The sequence below is a fragment of the Oncorhynchus masou genome, chromosome 9, assembly GCF_036934945.1.
Source record: "Oncorhynchus masou masou isolate Uvic2021 chromosome 9, UVic_Omas_1.1, whole genome shotgun sequence".
In the NCBI taxonomy this organism is placed as follows: Eukaryota; Metazoa; Chordata; class Actinopteri; order Salmoniformes; family Salmonidae; genus Oncorhynchus; species Oncorhynchus masou.
Window position 1 is genome coordinate 62,888,936 of NC_088220.1, and position 19,789 is coordinate 62,908,724.

The 19,789-nt window shown below is 43.5% G+C and overlaps 1 protein-coding gene across 1 annotated transcript in view; it reads right to left on the reverse strand.

Annotated features, from left to right (window-relative positions):
• The window catches only part of LOC135546434 (nectin-3-like protein), a 76,655-nt gene that overhangs the window by 14,108 nt on the left and 42,758 nt on the right, over nucleotides 1-19,789 (reverse strand). Inside the window, exons 2-4 of the mRNA XM_064974854.1 lie at nucleotides 12,936-13,283; nucleotides 2,795-2,979; nucleotides 2,066-2,180 (exon numbers count right to left, since the gene is read on the reverse strand). Of these exons, the coding sequence (XP_064830926.1) occupies nucleotides 2,066-2,180; nucleotides 2,795-2,979; nucleotides 12,936-13,283 (648 nt within the window). The remainder of the gene's footprint in view (nucleotides 1-2,065; nucleotides 2,181-2,794; nucleotides 2,980-12,935; nucleotides 13,284-19,789) is intronic.

Sequence of the window (19,789 nt, forward strand, 5' to 3'; positions counted from 1 at the left end):
TTAGTTTTTTTCCCTTTGTGCCCCTTGGGTTGTCCAGTCTCTTTCAATCAATAACCCACATACAGTCATATGTAAATAGTACTGTTGAAATTGATATATGCCATAGAAGTGCAGCCTTGTGCATTTTCAATAAAGTAGCTGTCATCCAAACTGTAGCCTAAGTTTACATCAGGTAATACTGTCAAAGTACACAGTTACATTGACAACATGCCTTAACATTTTGGCGACCTTGTTCGTGAACAATGACTCAATGACTCAATGACTTATCATTCTGATGACACTGACATGATCATTGGCATGAATATTTACTTTTGAGAGATGTACTAAGGATCTGTAGTGACTGACTAGCTTTAGAAACATATCTATTGTATATTGCCGTTTGTACAAATTGTTCTGAGAAATGCACTTATTATTTTGCACATGTTAGTGATGATGTGAAAAATGCACCAAAGCGACTGAGAAAAACTGTATTATTATTAGTTACTTACTGTCGCTACTTTGTAATAAAGTAGACTAGGGTACATAGCATATAGGCCTATTGTACAAGATACACTATGACCAGGATCCTTTAATAACACAATATTCTTTCTATACAAAACAGGAGATTCATTTAAAAGAAAATACCCTAGAGTGCATTGTACATTCTACACAATAGCCAATGTGACCTCTAGCAGTACAGTGATGACAAATGAGCTTTCCCCCCAAGAGGAAAAAGCAAGCAATATACAAACAAAACAAGTGATAATCAAAATGAAAAAGCAGAATTGAAGAATTCTACTGCACAGAGGTTTTGTTGGCTGTGTGAAACCTAGAACACAATCAACGCATGAGAGAGAGAGAGAGAGAGAGAGAGAGAGAGAGAGAGAGAGAGAGAGAGAGAGAGAGAGAGAGAGAGAGAGAGAGAGAGAGAGAGAGAGAGAGAGAGAGAGAGAGAGAGAGAGAGAGAGAGAGAGAGAGAGAGAGAGAGAGAGAGAGACAGAGACAGAGACAGAGACAGAGAGAGAGAGAGAGACAGAGACAGAGACAGAGACAGAGACACAGAGAGAGACAGAGACAGAGACAGAGACAGAGACAGAGACAGAGACAGAGACACAGACACAGACACAGACAGGTCAGAGCATGGAGATATAGGGGTAATAATCCACTCTCTCCAGCAGCTCACAACCAGCCACTACCAGAGCTATTACAGATACCACTGGCTGTACTGTAATAACTGTAAACAATGACTCTGGTATCCAATTTCCCCTTTTTGATTTCTCTGGAGAGTGAGCAGGCAAAACGTATTACAGTACACGGTCGGGCAGGGAACAAGACGTTATCAGTGTGTCATGTTGACCTTTGCACTCTGTTCATGGTGAAATTTGTGCTTCTTTGGCACTTAAAATCCCCTGCCTCTGCATTTGACACGATTTATTGAGCTACAAACCTTTCTCTTCCTAACCTCGGCTTTCTGCATCTCCACCCTTCTGCCCCCACCTCCCCCCACCTCTCTTCCACCTGCTGCTGCTGAGGCTTGATCAATATTTCATACAACGCCTTCATTAGCTTGCACTCACATAGTCCAAAATAGATACTACCCACTATTCACCAGTTCAGCTTGCCAAGGAAGCATGCATCAATGATTATAAAATGAAGATGACTCCTTAATGGCCCTTTTATGAGCAAAAGAGGGAAGACAGGGAGTCAGTCCGTTCTCTGTGCAAACTGTACTGTAAATCAGGCAAGCAGTATGATAGGTTATAGGTCAGATACAGACATCATGACTTCACTGATACATGTGGCAGTTGTCTAAATGTTTATGTAGTCAGAGAGAATATGCTGAAACAACATGAGCAGCAGCTGTCGCTGACAGACAACTGAGGCAAGACAGATCATCAACACAAAGCCCACCTATCAGCACAACAACCACTCTCAAACAAAACACAAAGATAGCTAGCTATCCCTCTCCTTGTAATGGTGGCACCCATCTCTATATACAAACCATGAAAAAGCTGATCTAGTTGTTCTATTTCAATGACCCTACTGCTCTGCTGTCCTGTACAACCTGGTCCCCCACAACACTCACACTGCACATCGAGCACATAGGGTATCCTGAACTCAGTCTGCAGGGCCGGGTGGCGCACCACGCAGGTGAGGGTGTGGCCCTGGGAGTGTCTCCGTGGCTCCAACACATAGTGCACCTGGGTGGTGGAGGCGACATTTAGTTAGACGTGTAAATATTTAAACATGTTTAAAGAGTGTCTGTGTGAGCTCTGCATGCCTGCTTCATGATCTCTCTCTTTCTCAGTTTTTCTCAGTCGCTTTGGTGCATTTTTCACATCATATATATATAGAGAGAGAGATGAGAAAGAGAGAGATCATGAAGCAGGCATGCAGAGCTCACACTGACACTCTTTAAACACACACACACACACACACACACACACACACACACACACACACACACACACACACACACACACACACACACACACACACACACACACACACACACACACACACACACACACACACACACACCCACCCACCCACCCACCCACCCACCCACCCACCCACCCACCCACCCACCCACCCACCCCATGAGGAGGGTGATTGTGTGTGAGACCCTGGTTGTGTCCCAAATGGAACCCGATTCCATATATATTTGGCTTTTGCCTAGAGCCCAAGGGCAAAACTGACCAAAACTGGTCTTTGTCAAAAGTAGTGCACTATATAGGAAATAGGCTTACATTTGGAACACAATATGTCGGTACTGTGGTGTGTTGTCAAAGCAGGAGCTCTGTTCTGTTTGTACCTGGGTGGAATAGGTGCCGTTGGGCTCGTCCTGCGTCTGGACCTCAGAGCGGCCAAACAGCTCAGTCTCCCAGGACACCTCGGCTGCAGGCCGGCCGCGCTCCGCTATGCAGGTGGCCGCCACCGACTCATTACCACCATCCACCAGGGCCATTGAGCCGGCAGAGACGTAAACCTTGGGCTCCACTAAGGGAAAGAGAGAGATGAGAACACTAGAATGTTCCCAATGTTGCAATTCATTTCACAGCACTGGCAATATACATACAGACAACAACAAAAAAATTGAGCGAGAGAGGGAGAGGAGAGACAGTGAGACACAAGGAGAGAAAGAAAACAAGCGAGAGAGAGAAAAGGGCATGCAGAGAGATAACAAAACATAATAGAGAATAGATTACAAAATGAGTATTGATATTTTGTATATGAAGATGAATAAATAATGTGCAACATAAAACAGGGACGGAGATGTGGACAGACGGGAGGAAGTGGCCACGGTACACACACGCTGCTGCCAGACACAGACTGAATCCCTGCATTTCACAGATATCTATTTAAAAATGATGAGCCAAGCAATCTGATACTATAGCAGCACTTTGGAGGGAACTCAACTATTTGTATTGTTATTGTGCTGGAGATGTTTGCGAGAGATGTTTGTGAAAGCAATATTATTGTGCAGCGTCGACCAAGACATCTCTATTAGAGTGACTTTTAGAGCATCTCCATGAAGCTGTTTGAACTCCATTCCCTTCCTCCTAAACCAAAACAATGGATTTTGTGTTGTAAATGCTGTACTTTGAAACTGCTCCTACTACTCATGGCTTGCTAATATGGTTCATAATGACCTGGAAAACAGTTTAACACAGACCAATGTCAGACATAATACTCAGTGCTGTTGTGTGTCTGTTTCATTGTGTGTCTGTTTCATTGTGTGGTGTCCTGTCCTGAGCTGGGGAGGTGGGTTGCTGTTAATGTGTGCTAATATTCAGTGCTTTAAATCCACGTGAAAGGAAAGTGACCGCTGTGATATAGCACTCGACCTGTTCCACAAAGCACAACTTGAACTGTTCTAGTGCACCGACAGACATACTAAATATTAGACACCTTTCACAATCACTAACTGTCAATGCTGACAGCCAATAGGGGTTTCACTAGGGATTAATATTTCCTACTAAGCTTCAATACCGGGAAAAAATTATATTTATCCCGAGAGTCCCGGGAAATACCGCAAAAATCGGAAGTGCCCATTTAAAGTGTTCAAAACCAAGATATGGTCACTATGACAAAGTTCTCTCCAAATAAGAGCAAATTAAACTGATGATATTTAGTAATGATAGAGTAACTATCTTTGATCGCCAATTACGTTGTGAATTGCGAAACAGGCCGTTCATAAATTATGAGCATTATCATGTTCCTCAATAGCCTAGGCTCTAGGTCAGGAGAAGACTACATTTTCCTCATGCCTCTCTGAATTGTTAACAGACTTCATGTCTGTGACAGAGATACCCATGTAGTGAATTGTGTATAGGCCTATAAAATTTGTGACTGTCTGAAGAGTCACAATGACTGCTCAAAGAGACACGTTCTTGGATAGTCTAGGTGTTTCCTGTATTTTTGTTGCGTGTGCAGTCCGGCAGTGTCAATTATGTGTGCATTTTGAATTTATGGCGACTTTGTGTGAAGTAAATACGCTAGGATTAAAGGCTTCCATGCAACAATCTGTTTGGATAATGTGTTATTAAATATTTTGCTAAATTGATGCTACGCATGTTGTGTATTTGTGGAATTGCAATAGTGCAGGAAGGTGAGGGAAAGAGGCTGGAAAGCGCTATTCCATTTCACAAAGTGGCTCTAGTGGTTAAATCTATGATTCAGGGAGCAGCCAGGCTGCCTTTCTTTTCCATCATTACTCATCTGAATCTATTGCCTGGCTACCCAGACACCTTGCTTCAGCCAAACGCTATGCCGCACCCTCTAACGTTAGATTCTTTGCAATTAATCTGGATCTGAGACCTCCCAAACCCTTCACTGAATGTGAACACATTTGGGGGAGTTTGACTGGTCCAGAAACCAATGGGTTGGGCTAGAGCCAGAACACACGTGGATAAAGCGGTGGTTTTAAAAATTGACATTGGCTTTGATACTCAGATTGGTTAGAGACGACTTCGTTTTGTTCAAAGCACCGGACATGCTAATTTGGAGAGGCTATAGGCTCTGATGAACACCTAGGGTTGGGCGGTATACCATATTTTACGATATACCGGTATTGATGCAAGGACTGGTTCCGATTTTTACTTTACCTTCTATAATAATTATTTGAATGTTTGGTTTGTTAAATGTGATACGCTGTGTGTAACATCAATTTTCATAGTTTACTTTGCTACTTGAATCATCTCTCTCCGCTCTCTCTCTCCATGCTGCTTTCCACACAGACCAAGCTTTGCCCCATCCCTCAAGGTGTGCATTTATCGTTCCTCAAATGTGAGACAGACACTTGCGTTCAGTCCGCATAATCAATACAGCATATGCAACAATGTTGATGAAAACTATGCTGTTTTCACAATGCTTCCTTATATAAATCCACTAGCCTTCTATAATTACACTATTAGATTGTGTTTCTTACATCTACAAATAGCTAGTTTGTCTTTTTTTAGCAAGTTGGGCCTAAATCTTGTTATCCTCTAATGCTAATCGCTAGTTAGCTAGCTGGTTAATAAATGTACTGAGTCAGAACAAATGTAATTAGCTATACATACATACAGCCTGATAATACTAGTGATGGTGTAGACCTAAATCAGCATGTTGTTTGTGTAACAGTATCTAAATCAAAGAGGAATATGCAAATGAATATGAATATGTTAGCCACATCAAATAGCTGTTACCAATTTATTTTGCATTAGATGGAGTTTACCACCTGCTTTGGGCTGCATGAAGTAGCTAAGAGAAAACATTCAATGTAGCCAAATATTATAGGGTCCCCTAGGAAACGCTTCTCAACACTTTTGTTCCTACCCTGTCACAATAACTCCTCCCTGGCATTTTTATACATTGAATACAGTGTTGTTTGACATGACAAAGTGCCCACTATTAGATTATAACTATATAATTAGTGTAATTGTTGTATTTCCATGACTACAACAGTTCACCCAAGGGTTTTGCTCTAAATCGCAAGTCAAATAGCAATTGCAACATTTGTGTCATGCCCTGACCATAGAGAGCCTTTTATTCTCTATGTTGGTTAGGTCGGGGTGTGACTAGGGTGGGTTATCTAGGTTATTATATGTCTATGTTGGCCTGGTATGGTTCCAAATCAGAGGCAGCTGTTTATCATTGTCTCTGATTGGGGATCATATTTAGGCAGCCTTTTCCCACTGGATTTTTGTGGGATCTTGTTTTCGTGTAGTTGCTGTTGAGCACTGCATTTACTTCACTGCTTCATTTGTTCTGTATGGTTTTGGTGAGTTTCATTTATTAAACATGTGGAGCTCTATGCACGCTGCGCCTTGGTCCGTTAATTCTTTAGATGATTGTGACAATTTGGTTAAAAATAAGGCCTAGAGTGTTTGCCCATATCGTGCAGCCCTTCGTGGCAGTATGGAAATGATCTCAAATGAGTGCAGGAAATGCAGAAAATATATGAAAATGCAAAAAAAAAAAATTGGGGTTGAATTGAACGTTATAAAACAATCAGAACGGAAAAAGACCCATTGCAATCACTTAGAATGTATGTGTTGCCATTAGGGCTATTACGGTGACCGTACTAATGCCACACCAGTGGTCACGAGTCATGATGGTAGTCAAATTCCATGTGATCATTTAGTCACGGTAATTAGGCTTCTCCCAGTTCTGATGCTGCTGATGGTCATTAGTAACCTACCAAACTTGCTAACTGCCTGGTACTCAGCACTCTACTGTCCCTCTAATCACTCTGACATCAATGCAAATGTAATCAAAAATCTAATCAAACACTTCATGAGAGCCCATTGGCTCCTGTTGCACAACATTTCTATAGGCTATGCAATTGCGTGAGAAAACAGAGTGAAGGCCTCTATTAAAAAGAGGATCCCACCAGCTTTCTATAGGCCAGGCCTACTATATTTATTTCTCAACCTTCCGAATATTAAGCACATTGCTTCTCTTTAAAACAGAAGTATAGCCTACGTGGCTGGCATGAAAATGAACCACGAGAAAGGAGTCCTCCATTCTCTATTTATGTGCATAGATGACATGTATTTTTCTCCCTGCCCTTGTTTCCAGACAGGTGCATAATAATGGTCCATTCTAAATCAAAACAAAATTCACACATACAGTGCCTTGCGAAACTATTCGGCCCCCTTGAACTTTGCGACCTTTTGCCACATTTCAGGCTTCAAACATAAAGATATAAAACTGTATTTTTTTGTGAAGAATCAACAACAAGTGGGACACAATCATGAAGTGGAATGACATTTATTGGATATTTCAAACTTTTTTAACAAATCAAAAACTGAAAAATTGGGCATGCAAAATTATTCAGCCCCCTTAAGTTAATACTTTGTAGCGCCACCTTTTGTTGCGATTACAGCTGTAAGTCGCTTGGGGTATGTCTCTATCAGTTTTGCACATCGAGAGACTGAAAATTTTTCCCATTCCTCCTTGCAAAACAGCTCAAGCTCAGTGAGGTTGGATGGAGAGCATTTGTGAACAGCAGTTTTCAGTTCTTTCCACAGATTCTCGATTGGACTCAGGTCTGGACTGACTTGGCCATTCTAACACCTGGATATGTTTATTTTTGAACCATTCCATTGTAGATTTTGCTTTATGTTTTGGATCATTGTCTTGTTGAAAGACAAATCTCCGTCCCAGTCTCAGGGTCTTTTGCAGACTCCATCAGGTTTTCTTCCAGAATGGTCCTGTATTTGGCTCCATCCATCTTCCCAACAATTTTAACCATCTTCCCTGTCCCTGCTGAAGAAAAGCAGGCCCAAACCATGATGCTGCCACCACCATGTTTGACAGTGGGTATGGTGTGTTCAGGGTGATGAGCTGTGTTGCTTTTAAGCCAAACATAACGTTTTGCATTGTTGCCAAAAAGTTCAATTTTGGTTTCATCTGACCAGAGCACCTTCTTCCACATGTTTGGTGTGTCTCCCAGGTGGCTTGTGGCAAACTTTAAACGACATTTTTTATGGATATCTTTAAGAAATTGCTTTCTTCTTGCCACTCTTCCATAAAGGCCAGATTTGTGCAATATACGACTGATTGTTGTCCTATGGACAGAGTCTCCCACCTCAGCTGTAGATCTCTGCAGTTCATCCAGAGTGATCATGGGCCTCTTGGCTGCATCTCTGATCAGTCTTCTCCTTGTATGAGCTGAAAGTTTAGAGGGACGGCCAGGTCTTGGTAGATTTGCAGTGGTCTGATACTCCTTCCATTTCAATATTATCGCTTGCACAGTGCTCCTTGGCATGTTTAAAGCTTGGGAAATCTTTTTGTATCCAAATCCAGCTTTAAACTTCTTCACAACAGTATCTCGGACCTGCCTGGTGTGTTCCTTGTTCTTCATGATGCTCTCTGCGCTTTTAACGGACCTCTGAGACTATCACAGTGCAGGTGCATTTATACGGAGACTTGATTACACACAGGTGGATTGTATTTATCATCATTAGTCATTTAGGTCAACATTGGATCATTCAGAGATCGTCACTGAACTTCTGGAGAGAGTTTGCTGCACTGAAAGTAAAGGGGCTGAATAATTTTGCACGCCCAATTTTTCAGTTTTTATTTGTTAAAAAAGTTTGAAATATCTAATAAATGTCGTAGGGGCTGAATAATTTTGCACGCCCAATTTTTCAGTTTTTATTTGTTAAAAAAGTTTGAAATATCTAATAAATGTCGTTCCACTTCATGATTGTGTCCCACTTGTTGTTGATTCTTCTCAAAAAAATACAGTTTTATATCTTTATGTTTGAAGCCTGAAATGTGGCAAAAGGTCGCAAAGTTCAAGGGGGGCGAATAGTTTCGCAAGGCACTGTATATTATTTAGTATATGTAAAGAGAAAATGAAATCAAGAATAGTGTGATGGGTGACAATATTAGCCTATCACTTGCAAATGATATATTATCAATTGTGAATGATGACCAGCTTAAGGCAAACAGCACATGAATTTTTTTTGCAACTTTTTCCAAATCCTAGTCGCACACCTCATGTAGCCTAGCCCATAGGCCTATATGTTTTGATAAGGTTTATATCACAACTATATTCATATAATTAAGCATATTAATCCGCTTTACATTGGGTGTAGAGCCTAACTGGCACACATACGCAGCGTATGAGTTTCAAGTTTGTGAAAGGTCATTTTCATCATAAAAATACACCTTTATAATAAAAGCATTACATGCATAATCGCATTTGTGTTCACTTTTGAAAATTGTGTTTTCCTTCTAATGGAATATTCACGCTTATAGCCTACAGTCATGAGCACATTGCTGAGATTATAATGTGAATAAATATCCTAATAGTTTATCAACACTAAGCTAAGCGTTCTCATCTGTTACATCAGGCTCACTGCTTAAAACAGTTTTTTTTATGCTAGTGGTTGTATTAATTTGGGATCTATAGCATCCCACAACTGTCCCAGACTATGTTTGGAATATTTATTTCTGCACAGAATAGGTCAACTTTTGTACTATGGGGGATAGTAGATTGACATAGGCTAGTGCTTTTGCTGTTCGTTAGGCCTACTCATCTTGTTGGTTGACGAAAAGTAAATGTGGATAGTTCTTCCAATATCTTGAAAAAGCATTTCAGAATTGGATTAAGACGCGTACAGTCAGGCCTCCCGGGTGGTGCAGTGGTTAAGCTGTGCCACCAGACTCTCGGTTCGCGCCCAGGCTCTGTCGTAACCGGCCGCGACCGGGAGGTCCGTGGGGCGACACACAATTGGTCTAGCGTCGTCCGGATTAGGGAGGGTTTGGCCGGTAGGGGCATCCTTGTCTCATCGCGCACCAGCGACTCCTGTGGCGGGCCGGGCACAGTGTGTGCTAACCAAGGTTGCCAGGTGCACAGTGTTTCCTCCGACACATTGGTGCGGCTGGCTTCCGGGTTGGATGCGCGCTGTGTTAAGAAGCAGTACGGCTTGGTTGTGTATCGGAGGACGCATGACTTTCGACCTGCGTCTCTCCCGAGCCCGTACTGGAGTTGTAGCGATGAGACAAGATAGTAGCTACTAACAATTGGATACCATGAAACTGTGGAGAAAAGGGGGGAATTAAAAATAAAAAAAATAAAAAGATGTGCGCAGTCGTGTCCCCGATATGTACGTCTTCACTTGTAACCTGTAAGAAAGACCCGATCATGTGAGGGGGGATTATAATAATTTTCTTCATATCATGTTTCTTTAGACCTGTCAAAAATAAATAATGGATTGATTGTGATGCTGTAGTCTATATTATATGGATTTATTATACTTTTTAAAATGTAAATGTTCCAAAGGTCTACATCGGTGGCTTGTAGGCTATGAGTGGAAGACAAGAGATCCTAAATGTGTTTATGTTAATTAACGGGTCAATTACCATGGGACCAACAGTTATTTGCTTGACAATTACAGGCTGACAAAATTTCATGACCGCCACAGCCCTTGTTGCTACCCTACGGTCACGCACTACTCAAAGCAGATGTATAACATTTATTATTGAAAAAACATAAAAATACCAAATATAAAATTCCTGGTCTACCGTCCATTTTTTACTTCTTCTAAATACATGATATAATATTTTGGCCATATTGCCCAGCCCTATGAGCACAACTGACAAAGCGAGCCAACCAGGACTACAGTTGAACTGTATGGCCAGTAGTCAAACCATGCATTAAATCCACAGTTTTGACAGATCAATCAATCAGTACACTTTAAAATAATTACAATGATCACCAATCACTGCATTTATGAGGCTCATTGGATGATAAAGTAAATCCTAGAGAATGGATATTTTGACAATCTAATGCAACAACTTCTAACAATAAAACAATACAATTTGACCCTGAAGTCTTGCAATGGCACTGCACTTCTGCAAGGTTCTCTTTAGCTTTTATGACTCAGCTGAAAAGAGAAGATGTTACTGCTCAACATCAAATGCATCTGAGGACCTGAGCCCTACCTAGGACCATGCCTCAGGACTACCTGGCCTGATGACACCTTGCTGTCCCCAGTCCACCTGGTTGTGCTGCTGCTCCAGTTTCAACTGTTCTGCCTGCGGCTATGGAACCCTGTCCTGTTCACCGGACGTGATACCTTGCTGTTTTCGACTCTCTCTCTTTCTACTGCACATGCAGTCTCTAACTCTGAATGATCAGCTATGAAAAGCCAACTGACATTTACTCCTGAGGTACTGACCTGTTGCACCCACTGTGATTATTATTATTTGACGCTGCTGGTCATCTGTGAACGTTTGAACATATTGGCCATATAATGTTATAATCTCCATCCGGCACAGTCAGAGCCTGCTTCCTCTCTAGGTTTCTTCCTAGGTTCCTGCCTTTCTAGGGAGTTTTTCCTAGCCAGTGTGCTTCTACATCTGCATTGCTTGCTATTTGGGGTTTAAGGCTGGCTTTCTGTATAGCACTTTGTGACATTGGCTGATGTAAAATGGGCTTTATAAATACATTTGATTGATTGATGTCATGAACAGTGAGCTATGCAGAGAGATCTGGGCCGGAGTAAAAGAACGCTTATGGTTTGATAATATAATAATAACTTAGAAAGTGAAAGTGGAGCTGGGCCAGACTGTGGAGTTTGCTGCAATGTCAGGCATAGTAGCATCAGTTGGCATCTTCATTAATGCAGCTTTTTTAGTGTTGTCTTGTTAACTCTTAGAAATCTTAGCAGAAACTCAGTTTCTTAGAAAACTACAGGTTTCTCACTTCCTCGCCAGCAATAAAAATCCCAAACAAAAGGTAATTCTAATTTTCAGAGTTTCGGTGGTGGTGTATTATTCCTTTTCCATTGTTTACAGGTGGGGGCTTGGGGCTGAAGTAGCAAAGCTCCTCCTACCATTAAAACGTAACCCTGTGCCTTTTGTGTGGTTAGGAGGAAGGGGTGGTAGAGAAAGAGGGAGGGGGGGTGTATTACCTGAAAGTAGACTGAACTCCTCTTATTAGATTAATATCTGTCCCAGACTACTTATTCTTACAAACGTCAGAGTCCTAAAAGACGTTGTAAGAAAGGGAAGCATTGTTTTTTTTACTGCTACAAGCTTTTGGTTTTTATAACAGTGATTATTCTCAGAAGCGGAGAGTACCCACTCACAGTGTTAACAAATAAAACACCCCCAATAAACAACAACACAGTTAAGGAAGGCTGTGGAAGCCCAGACACCAGACAAATTACACTATTCCCCATGGGTCCTGGTCAAAAGGAGTGCACTAGAGAATAGGGTGCCATTTGGGATTCAAACAGAGTAAAGGTAGATGTGGGCTAATGGAAGGCTGTGGAGGCCCAGACACTGAGTCGAGTCAGGCAGCGTCCTGTCACAACAGTACTTAATGTAGCCCTCATTAGTCATCAGAGTCTCAAAATGTCACCCTACTCCCTATATTGTGCCCTACTTTCACCAGTCAAAAGCAGTGAACTAAATAGAGAATAGGGTGCTATTTGGGACTTTGGTCTCAAGAGAGATACACATGAAGCCTGGCAGCAGCTTTCATCACTGTCCACAATCCAATCAACCATTATAGTGGTGGGAACATGCTGACCGCATAACAATCTTTAAGTTCACTTTCCACTTTCAGTAAGGTGCTACGTTAATGTTTCCAGACGAATTGGAACCTTTACGTGTGGATTTGTTTATATTAAGTCAGTAAATCTATGAGGCATTTGGCTCCTACAGTAATAGCTGTATGAATATTTATCAAGGACAAGTCTGAATTGACCTCCGATTATTCATGGGACAGTGAGAAGATTTTCTGAGAAAGGACATTCAGGTAAAATGGAGCTGGTGCTGTATTCTTCATGGTGGGTGCAGTGTCTGTGTCCCAAATGGCACCCTATTCCCCATTTAGAGCACTCCTTTTGACCAGGGCCCATTGGGGCTGCATCCAAAATGTCCACCTATTTCCTCTATAGTGCACCACTTTTGACCAGGGCCGACACAGACTAAAGAGTTCCACGTACCGAGTATATTGACGGTGATGGATGCCTGCGTGTTTCCCAATGGGAAAGTCGCCACTTTACACGTGTAAGACCCAATGTCCTGAAAACCCACGCCTTCCAGGACGATGGTGGCATCGTGCACGGAGGGGTTCATGAAGGACAGGCGCCTGGCGTAGTCTGGGGAGATGGAGATGCCAAACTGGGGGTTGAAGACGGCCAGGGTGATGGTGCCTGAGGGCAGGCGACGCTCCCAGGAGCTCTGGGTGAGGCTGAGGTTGGTGCCCACCTCCACCCTGCAGCCCAGAGTAATGTTCTTCCCCAGCACAGCACTCACCCTCTCTGGGACCAGCACCGCATTACTACTCACACCTATAGACAGGGGGAAGGGGAGGGACACAGTCAGCTAGATATAAACAAACACGGTTACAGGAGAGATCCATGTTGTTGAGAACAGTCATAAAAAGAAAGACTGTAAATCAGTCAAAAAGGAGAACAGCATAGTCTTACTTATTTTCAACTTTTATTACACTTTTTTTTATTCCTCTTTCATGCTTTTATTCAGAAACAATCACCCCTTCCAAACCATAGAAACCAAACCGCCTTGATGAGATCTGCCTACATTATGAAACATACCATATCACGTCAATTCCCTCTCATGTTACTCTTCCTATGGAAATGGGCTGACCTGACTTCTTTCTGGAACAACTAGTTGTGCTGTATGTTTGTGATATTAAGATGGTATTTCAACAGTTTAGCAAGGGCTGGGATTTAAGCTTTTTAGGGGGTTCATCAGGGAAAGGTGTCAGGGTCTGGAACCCCTCAGTGTGTGAACAACACATATTCAGCCTCCCTGTTCACCACATATCGTTCTCACTGTCCCTGCTGCTAATTGTTAGAGCACCTTGCCATATAAAGTCAAAGCATTAACAAGAAAAAAAAACTTTTATGTAAGGAGATTAAACATAACAAGCAATTTGACGTTTTTTCCCTGTTTTTGAAAGTCCCTTTCATCTGTGTCTATGCACACCACATATTTATTTGGAAGTTATTTTCAGCTTGCTGTAACATGTGAACGTGGGATTTTCATGGGGGCTGGCTGGCTGGTTTGGATGCTGTGATTGAGTAAAGGTGCAGAAAGCCAATGGAGAGAGGATGAGCACATGATTATGGCACAATGCTGTCAACAGTGGGAATCAGCCGCTTCAATGGACAGAAATGAGGCAATGAAGCCCAACATGATTCAACAGTATTGTGTCCCTCTACTTTTTGTTTTCCTTTGCTTGGAATGTAGAAGTTTCATGATACAAGCCTACTAGGCTTATTTGATTTATAGTAGATAAGACACTAGTCTGTCTAGGGGGTGTACTTGTACATCAAGTTACAGAAACATGAGATACCGGTAGGCGCCTCCTGCCCTACAGCAGGCCTACTTCTTACTAGATAGGACTAACGCTTCGTGATGAATGTTTGCAATAACTCGCTAATCTAACCATTTAAAACATTTTTAGCAACACATGCCTAATGTAACATTTAGAAACACCACAGGCAGCAAAATCTGAATGAATCACGAGCCTACAACTTGATGAGGGAATATGAATTTGAAATAAATGTTAAATTACTGGTTAATCCTATATCTAGAATCATGGGCAAAATCTATTCCAAAAAGGAGAAGACCCGAGTCAAATGTCTCTAAACATAATAACACCAATGAGTTATTGATACCCACATATATATTTAAACATTAAGTTTATATGAACTTTTACAACCCTGTCGTCTGGATTGAATTGTTGGGGGCACCCCTCGTTGTAAATCTAGCACTAGCTTTGATGTTTTTACATGAACTGAATGCCATTCAAAACATTCAGTGTAAGGTCTAAGTTTTCTTAACACAATTTAAAAAGTTATATTTGGGAGATCTAAATTTCCACCTACAAATGTGTGTGGAGTAACCTAATAAAAGTGGCTGGTACTTTGGGATCCTTGGCACGAATATGAGTGGTAAACCACAGCTATGCTATCCTGGCTAAGAGGGAATATAGGCTCTCCTTCTCCCGCAATTTCAGGGATCATGTACATGCAGACGCACACACACGTGACATCTTTCCACTATAAATACTGAGGGTGAATGTGCGAGCAATCTGTGCATGTGTGTATGATTATTTGTTATTCTTTAATTATTTGTTATTCTTATCTCTTACTTTTTGGGCGGTATTTTCTTAAAACTGCATTGTTGGTTAAGGGCTTGAAAGTACTCATTTCACTGTAAGATCTACACCGGTTGTATTCAGCATGTGACAAATATTGTTTTATTTTATTCAGGCATTTTGTTTAGAGGATATTTTCTTACCTTAACTGACTTGCCTAGTTAAATAAAGTAAAGAACAAATTCGTATTTACAATGACGGCCTACCCCGGCCAAACCCAGACGACGCTGGCCCAATTGTACTCCCAATCATGCGATGCAGCCTGGATTCGAATCAGGGACTGCAGTGATGCCTCTTGCACTGAGATGCAGTGCCTTAGCCCGCTGCGCCACCCGGGAGCAAATGTGAATATGTGAATTATATAGCAAGCTTAGCTGGTGGGGGGGGGGGTTGTAAGAGCTTTCCATGGCCAAATAGTTGTGTGTGTGTGTGTGTGTGTGTGTGTGTGTGTGTGTGTTGCACCACAATGAGTTGTGTTGTGCTGTGTTTGTTTAGCGTCATTTTGCCGTGATGTCACAGTGTGTATTGGTGTGGTTGAGTGCCAGGGTCAGTGTAAGCTACGCAGCCAGTCTCCAGTCCACTCAGAACACTGAGCCGGGACAACCATTTCACTCCCAACCATTTCACTCCCTCCTCTCTACATTTTCCTCCTCTGTCTCTGCTGCTAAAGCCACTTTCTACCACTCTAAATTCCAAGCATCTGCCTCTAACCCTAGGAAGCTCTTTGCCACCTTCTCCTCCCTCCTGAATCCTCCTCCCCCCCCTCCTCCCTCTCTGCAGATGACTTCGTCAACCATTTTGAAAAGAAGGTCGACGACATCCGATCCTCGTTTGCTAAGTCAAACGACACCGCTGGTTCTGCTCACACTGCCCTACCCTGTGCTCTGACCTCTTTCTCCCCTCTCTCTCCAGATGAAATCTCGCTTCTTGTGACGGCCGGCCGCCCAACAACCTGCCCGCTTGACCCTATCCCCTCCTCTCTTCTCCAGACCATTTCCGGAGACCTTCTCCCTTACCTCACCTCGCTCATCAACTCATCCCTGACCGCTGGCTACGTCCCTTCCGTCTTCAAGAGAGCGAGAGTTGCACCCCTTCTGAAAAAACCTACACTCGATCCCTCCGATGTCAACAACTACAGACCAGTATCCCTTCTTTCTTTTCTCTCCAAAACTCTTGAACGTGCCGTCCTTGGCCAGCTCTCCCGCTATCTCTCTCAGAATGACCTTCTTGATCCAAATCAGTCAGGTTTCAAGACTAGTCATTCAACTGAGACTGCTCTTCTCTGTATCACGGAGGCGCTCCGCACTGCTAAAGCTAACTCTCTCTCCTCTGCTCTCATCCTTCTAGACCTATCGGCTGCCTTCGATACTGTGAACCATCAGATCCTCCTCTCCACCCTCTCCGAGTTGGGCATCTCCGGCGCGGCCCACACTTGGATTGCGTCCTACCTGACCGGTCGCTCCTACCAGGTGGCGTGGCGAGAATCTGTCTCCTCGCCACGCGCTCTCACCACTGGTGTCCCCCAGGGCTCTGTTCTAGGCCCTCTCCTGTTCTCACTATACACCAAGTCACTTGGCTCTGTCATAACCTCACATGGTCTCTCCTATCATTGCTATGCAGACGACACACAATTAATCTTCTCCTTTCCCCCTTCTGATGACCAGGTGGCGAATCGCATCTCTGCATGTCTGGCAGACATATCAGTGTGGATGACGGATCACCACCTCAAGCTGAACCTCGGCAAGACGGAGCTGCTCTTCCTCCCGGGGAAGGACTGCCCGTTCCATGATCTCGCCATCACGGTTGACAACTCCATTGTGTCCTCCTCCCAGAGCGCTAAGAACCTTGGCGTGATCCTGGACAACACCCTGTCGTTCTCAACTAACATCAAGGCGGTGGCCCGTTCCTGTAGGTTCATGCTCTACAACATCCGCAGAGTACGACCCTGCCTCACACAGGAAGCGGCGCAGGTCCTAATCCAGGCACTTGTCATCTCCCGTCTGGATTACTGCAACTCGCTGTTGGCTGGGCTCCCTTCCTGTGCCATTAAACCCCTACAACTCATCCAGAACGCCGCAGCCCGTCTGGTGTTCAACCTTCCCAAGTTCTCTCACGTCACCCCGCTCCTCCGCTCTCTCCACTGGCTTCCAGTTGAAGCTCGCATCCGCTACAAGACCATGGTGCTTGCCTACGGAGCTGTGAGGGGAACGGCACCGCAGTACCTCCAGGCTCTGATCAGGCCCTACACCCAAACAAGGGCACTGCGTTCATCCACCTCTGGCCTGCTCGCCTCCCTACCACTGAGGAAGTACAGTTCCCGCTCAGCCCAGTCAAAACTGTTCGCTGCTCTGGCCCCCAATGGTGGAACAAACTCCCTCACGACGCCAGGACAGCGGAGTCAATCACCACCTTCCGGAGACACCTGAAACCCCACCTCTTCAAGGAATACCTAGGATAGGATAAAGTAATCCTTCTCACCCCCCCCCTTAAATGATTTAGATGCACTATTGTAAAGTGGCTGTTCCACTGGATGCCAGAAGGTGAATTCACCAATTTGTAAGTCGCTCTGGATAAGAGTGTCTGCTAAATTACTTAAATGTTAAATGTAAATATACAACAGCTGCTCCTGCACTCTGACTATCCCTGGGACCAACGCACCCGGACCACGAAGTGCTTCTGCTGGCCTACCTACCATAACAATGTCTGTCACACACACACACACACAGGAGCAGGAGCAATACATAACCATGAAAACACAAGCTACTGTAACATGGGAATACATCAGTCAAAACAGACGGGAGGACAGGAGGGTAATAAAAAGAAACGCATTCAAACATACAGCTTTTTCGGTGCAGCAGTAGTAGGAGAGTGAGTACCCTGACATGCTTGGCATGTGTGACAGGCATGTTGATCCAGGCACATGCATGACACACGTCTCAGACTGACTGGACTGGGCCACTACGCTCCGCTAGGCTAGCAGCATGCCCCACATACTGTACCTGCCACACAGTGCCACCATTCCTACATACATAGCTAGGCTACTACAACAAGCAACCAGCAAGACAGTCAGTGTCTCTATCTGCATCTGGGACTGCCTCCAAAATGGTACACAATTCAATTCCCAATATAGTGCACTACTTTTGACCAGAGCCCTATGGGTCTTGGTGAAAAGTAGTGCACCATTGTAGGAAAAAGGTTACATTTGGGACGCCTCCACAGTCCAAGCAAGCATCAAGGCAGTGTGTCTTTCAGTTTCAGCCTCTGGGTCCAGGTCTGTCAAAGCACACAGGGAAACTAGACACCATCTATGTTTGTTTTACAGAACTGCATTTAGGAGGGAGGGGGAGTTTAGTGCTGCACCCACCCCCCTCCTCCCACCCCCGCCACCACAGGAGAGGAGACAGATGGCTTCTGCCTGGGACACCAATACTACAGCCAGGAGAGTGTGGCCGGCTAGGCTGTCTCCCAAATGGCACCTTACCCTGTTTATAATGCACTAATTTAGTTTTTGACAAGAGCCCTATGGGCACTGGTTAAAAGTATTATAGAACAGCTCAAGGCCCGCAATCAATACAAATAATCCAACAATGAAATAGAATCTGGAAAAAAACTAGAGGTAAGTAAATGGGAACAGGGCGTTAAACAAAACAAGGCATGCTGTTCCACCAGGGAGGGAGAGAGCCTTTAAAACACAGACAACCCTGCGGACCAGACAGGAGTAGAGGCACTGTAGGCTGCAAGATGAGTTGTATCCCAAATGGCACCCTATGCCCTATGTAGTGCGCTACTTTTGACCAGGGCCCTAGTGACACTATATAAAGAATAGGGTGCCATTGCGGAACGCATCCATTGTCTCTATCCAATCCACTGCCTCTCTCTCTCTATGAAGACACAATCTGTTCACTGTTCTATCCTAGGAGAAGTAGGCGACTTTCATTTCAGATCTCACTAAAACAAAGCCATTCTCTTTATTTCTAGTCCTAGTTTTTATGCCTTACTTACAGCTGATATTTTAACGCATTCTGCACTTCACTCATATTGATTATCCTCTGTTGTTTAATGTAGGAAGAGAATAATCACTAGTGATGCACCGATATGATATTTTTGGCCGATATCAATATCCGATATCTTCCTTACCCCCAAAAAATTATACCGATATTTAAAATTTTAGCGGCCATTCTAGTACAGTTAAATCGTTAACACACACACACGCAGTGGTCTAAGGCACTGCATCTCAGTGCAGAGGCGCCAATGCAGTCCCTGGTTCGAATCCAGGCTACATCACATCCGGCCGTGATTGGGAGTCCCATTGGGCGGCGCATTATTGGGCCAGCATCGTCCGGGTTTGGCCGGGGTAGGCCGTCATTGTAAATAAAAATTAGTTCTTAACTGACTTGCCAAGTTAAAGGTTACACACACATACAGACACACACCAAAAAGTTCTTCTGCTGGTATTTACGCATGTCCCCATTACCAGTAAAACATAATCAAAACCTATTTCTTTCACTTACTTGCTGTGCTGTTTCATTCTCAACCAGGATTTCTAAGGAAAGACGTTTGGGTCTTTGCGCGTCAAAAAATATACTATTTAACAATATTTGACGTGTCAAATAACACTATTTGACAGCTAGCTAGCTCATGGATGCAAACAATGTTCTTCCCCAACACATA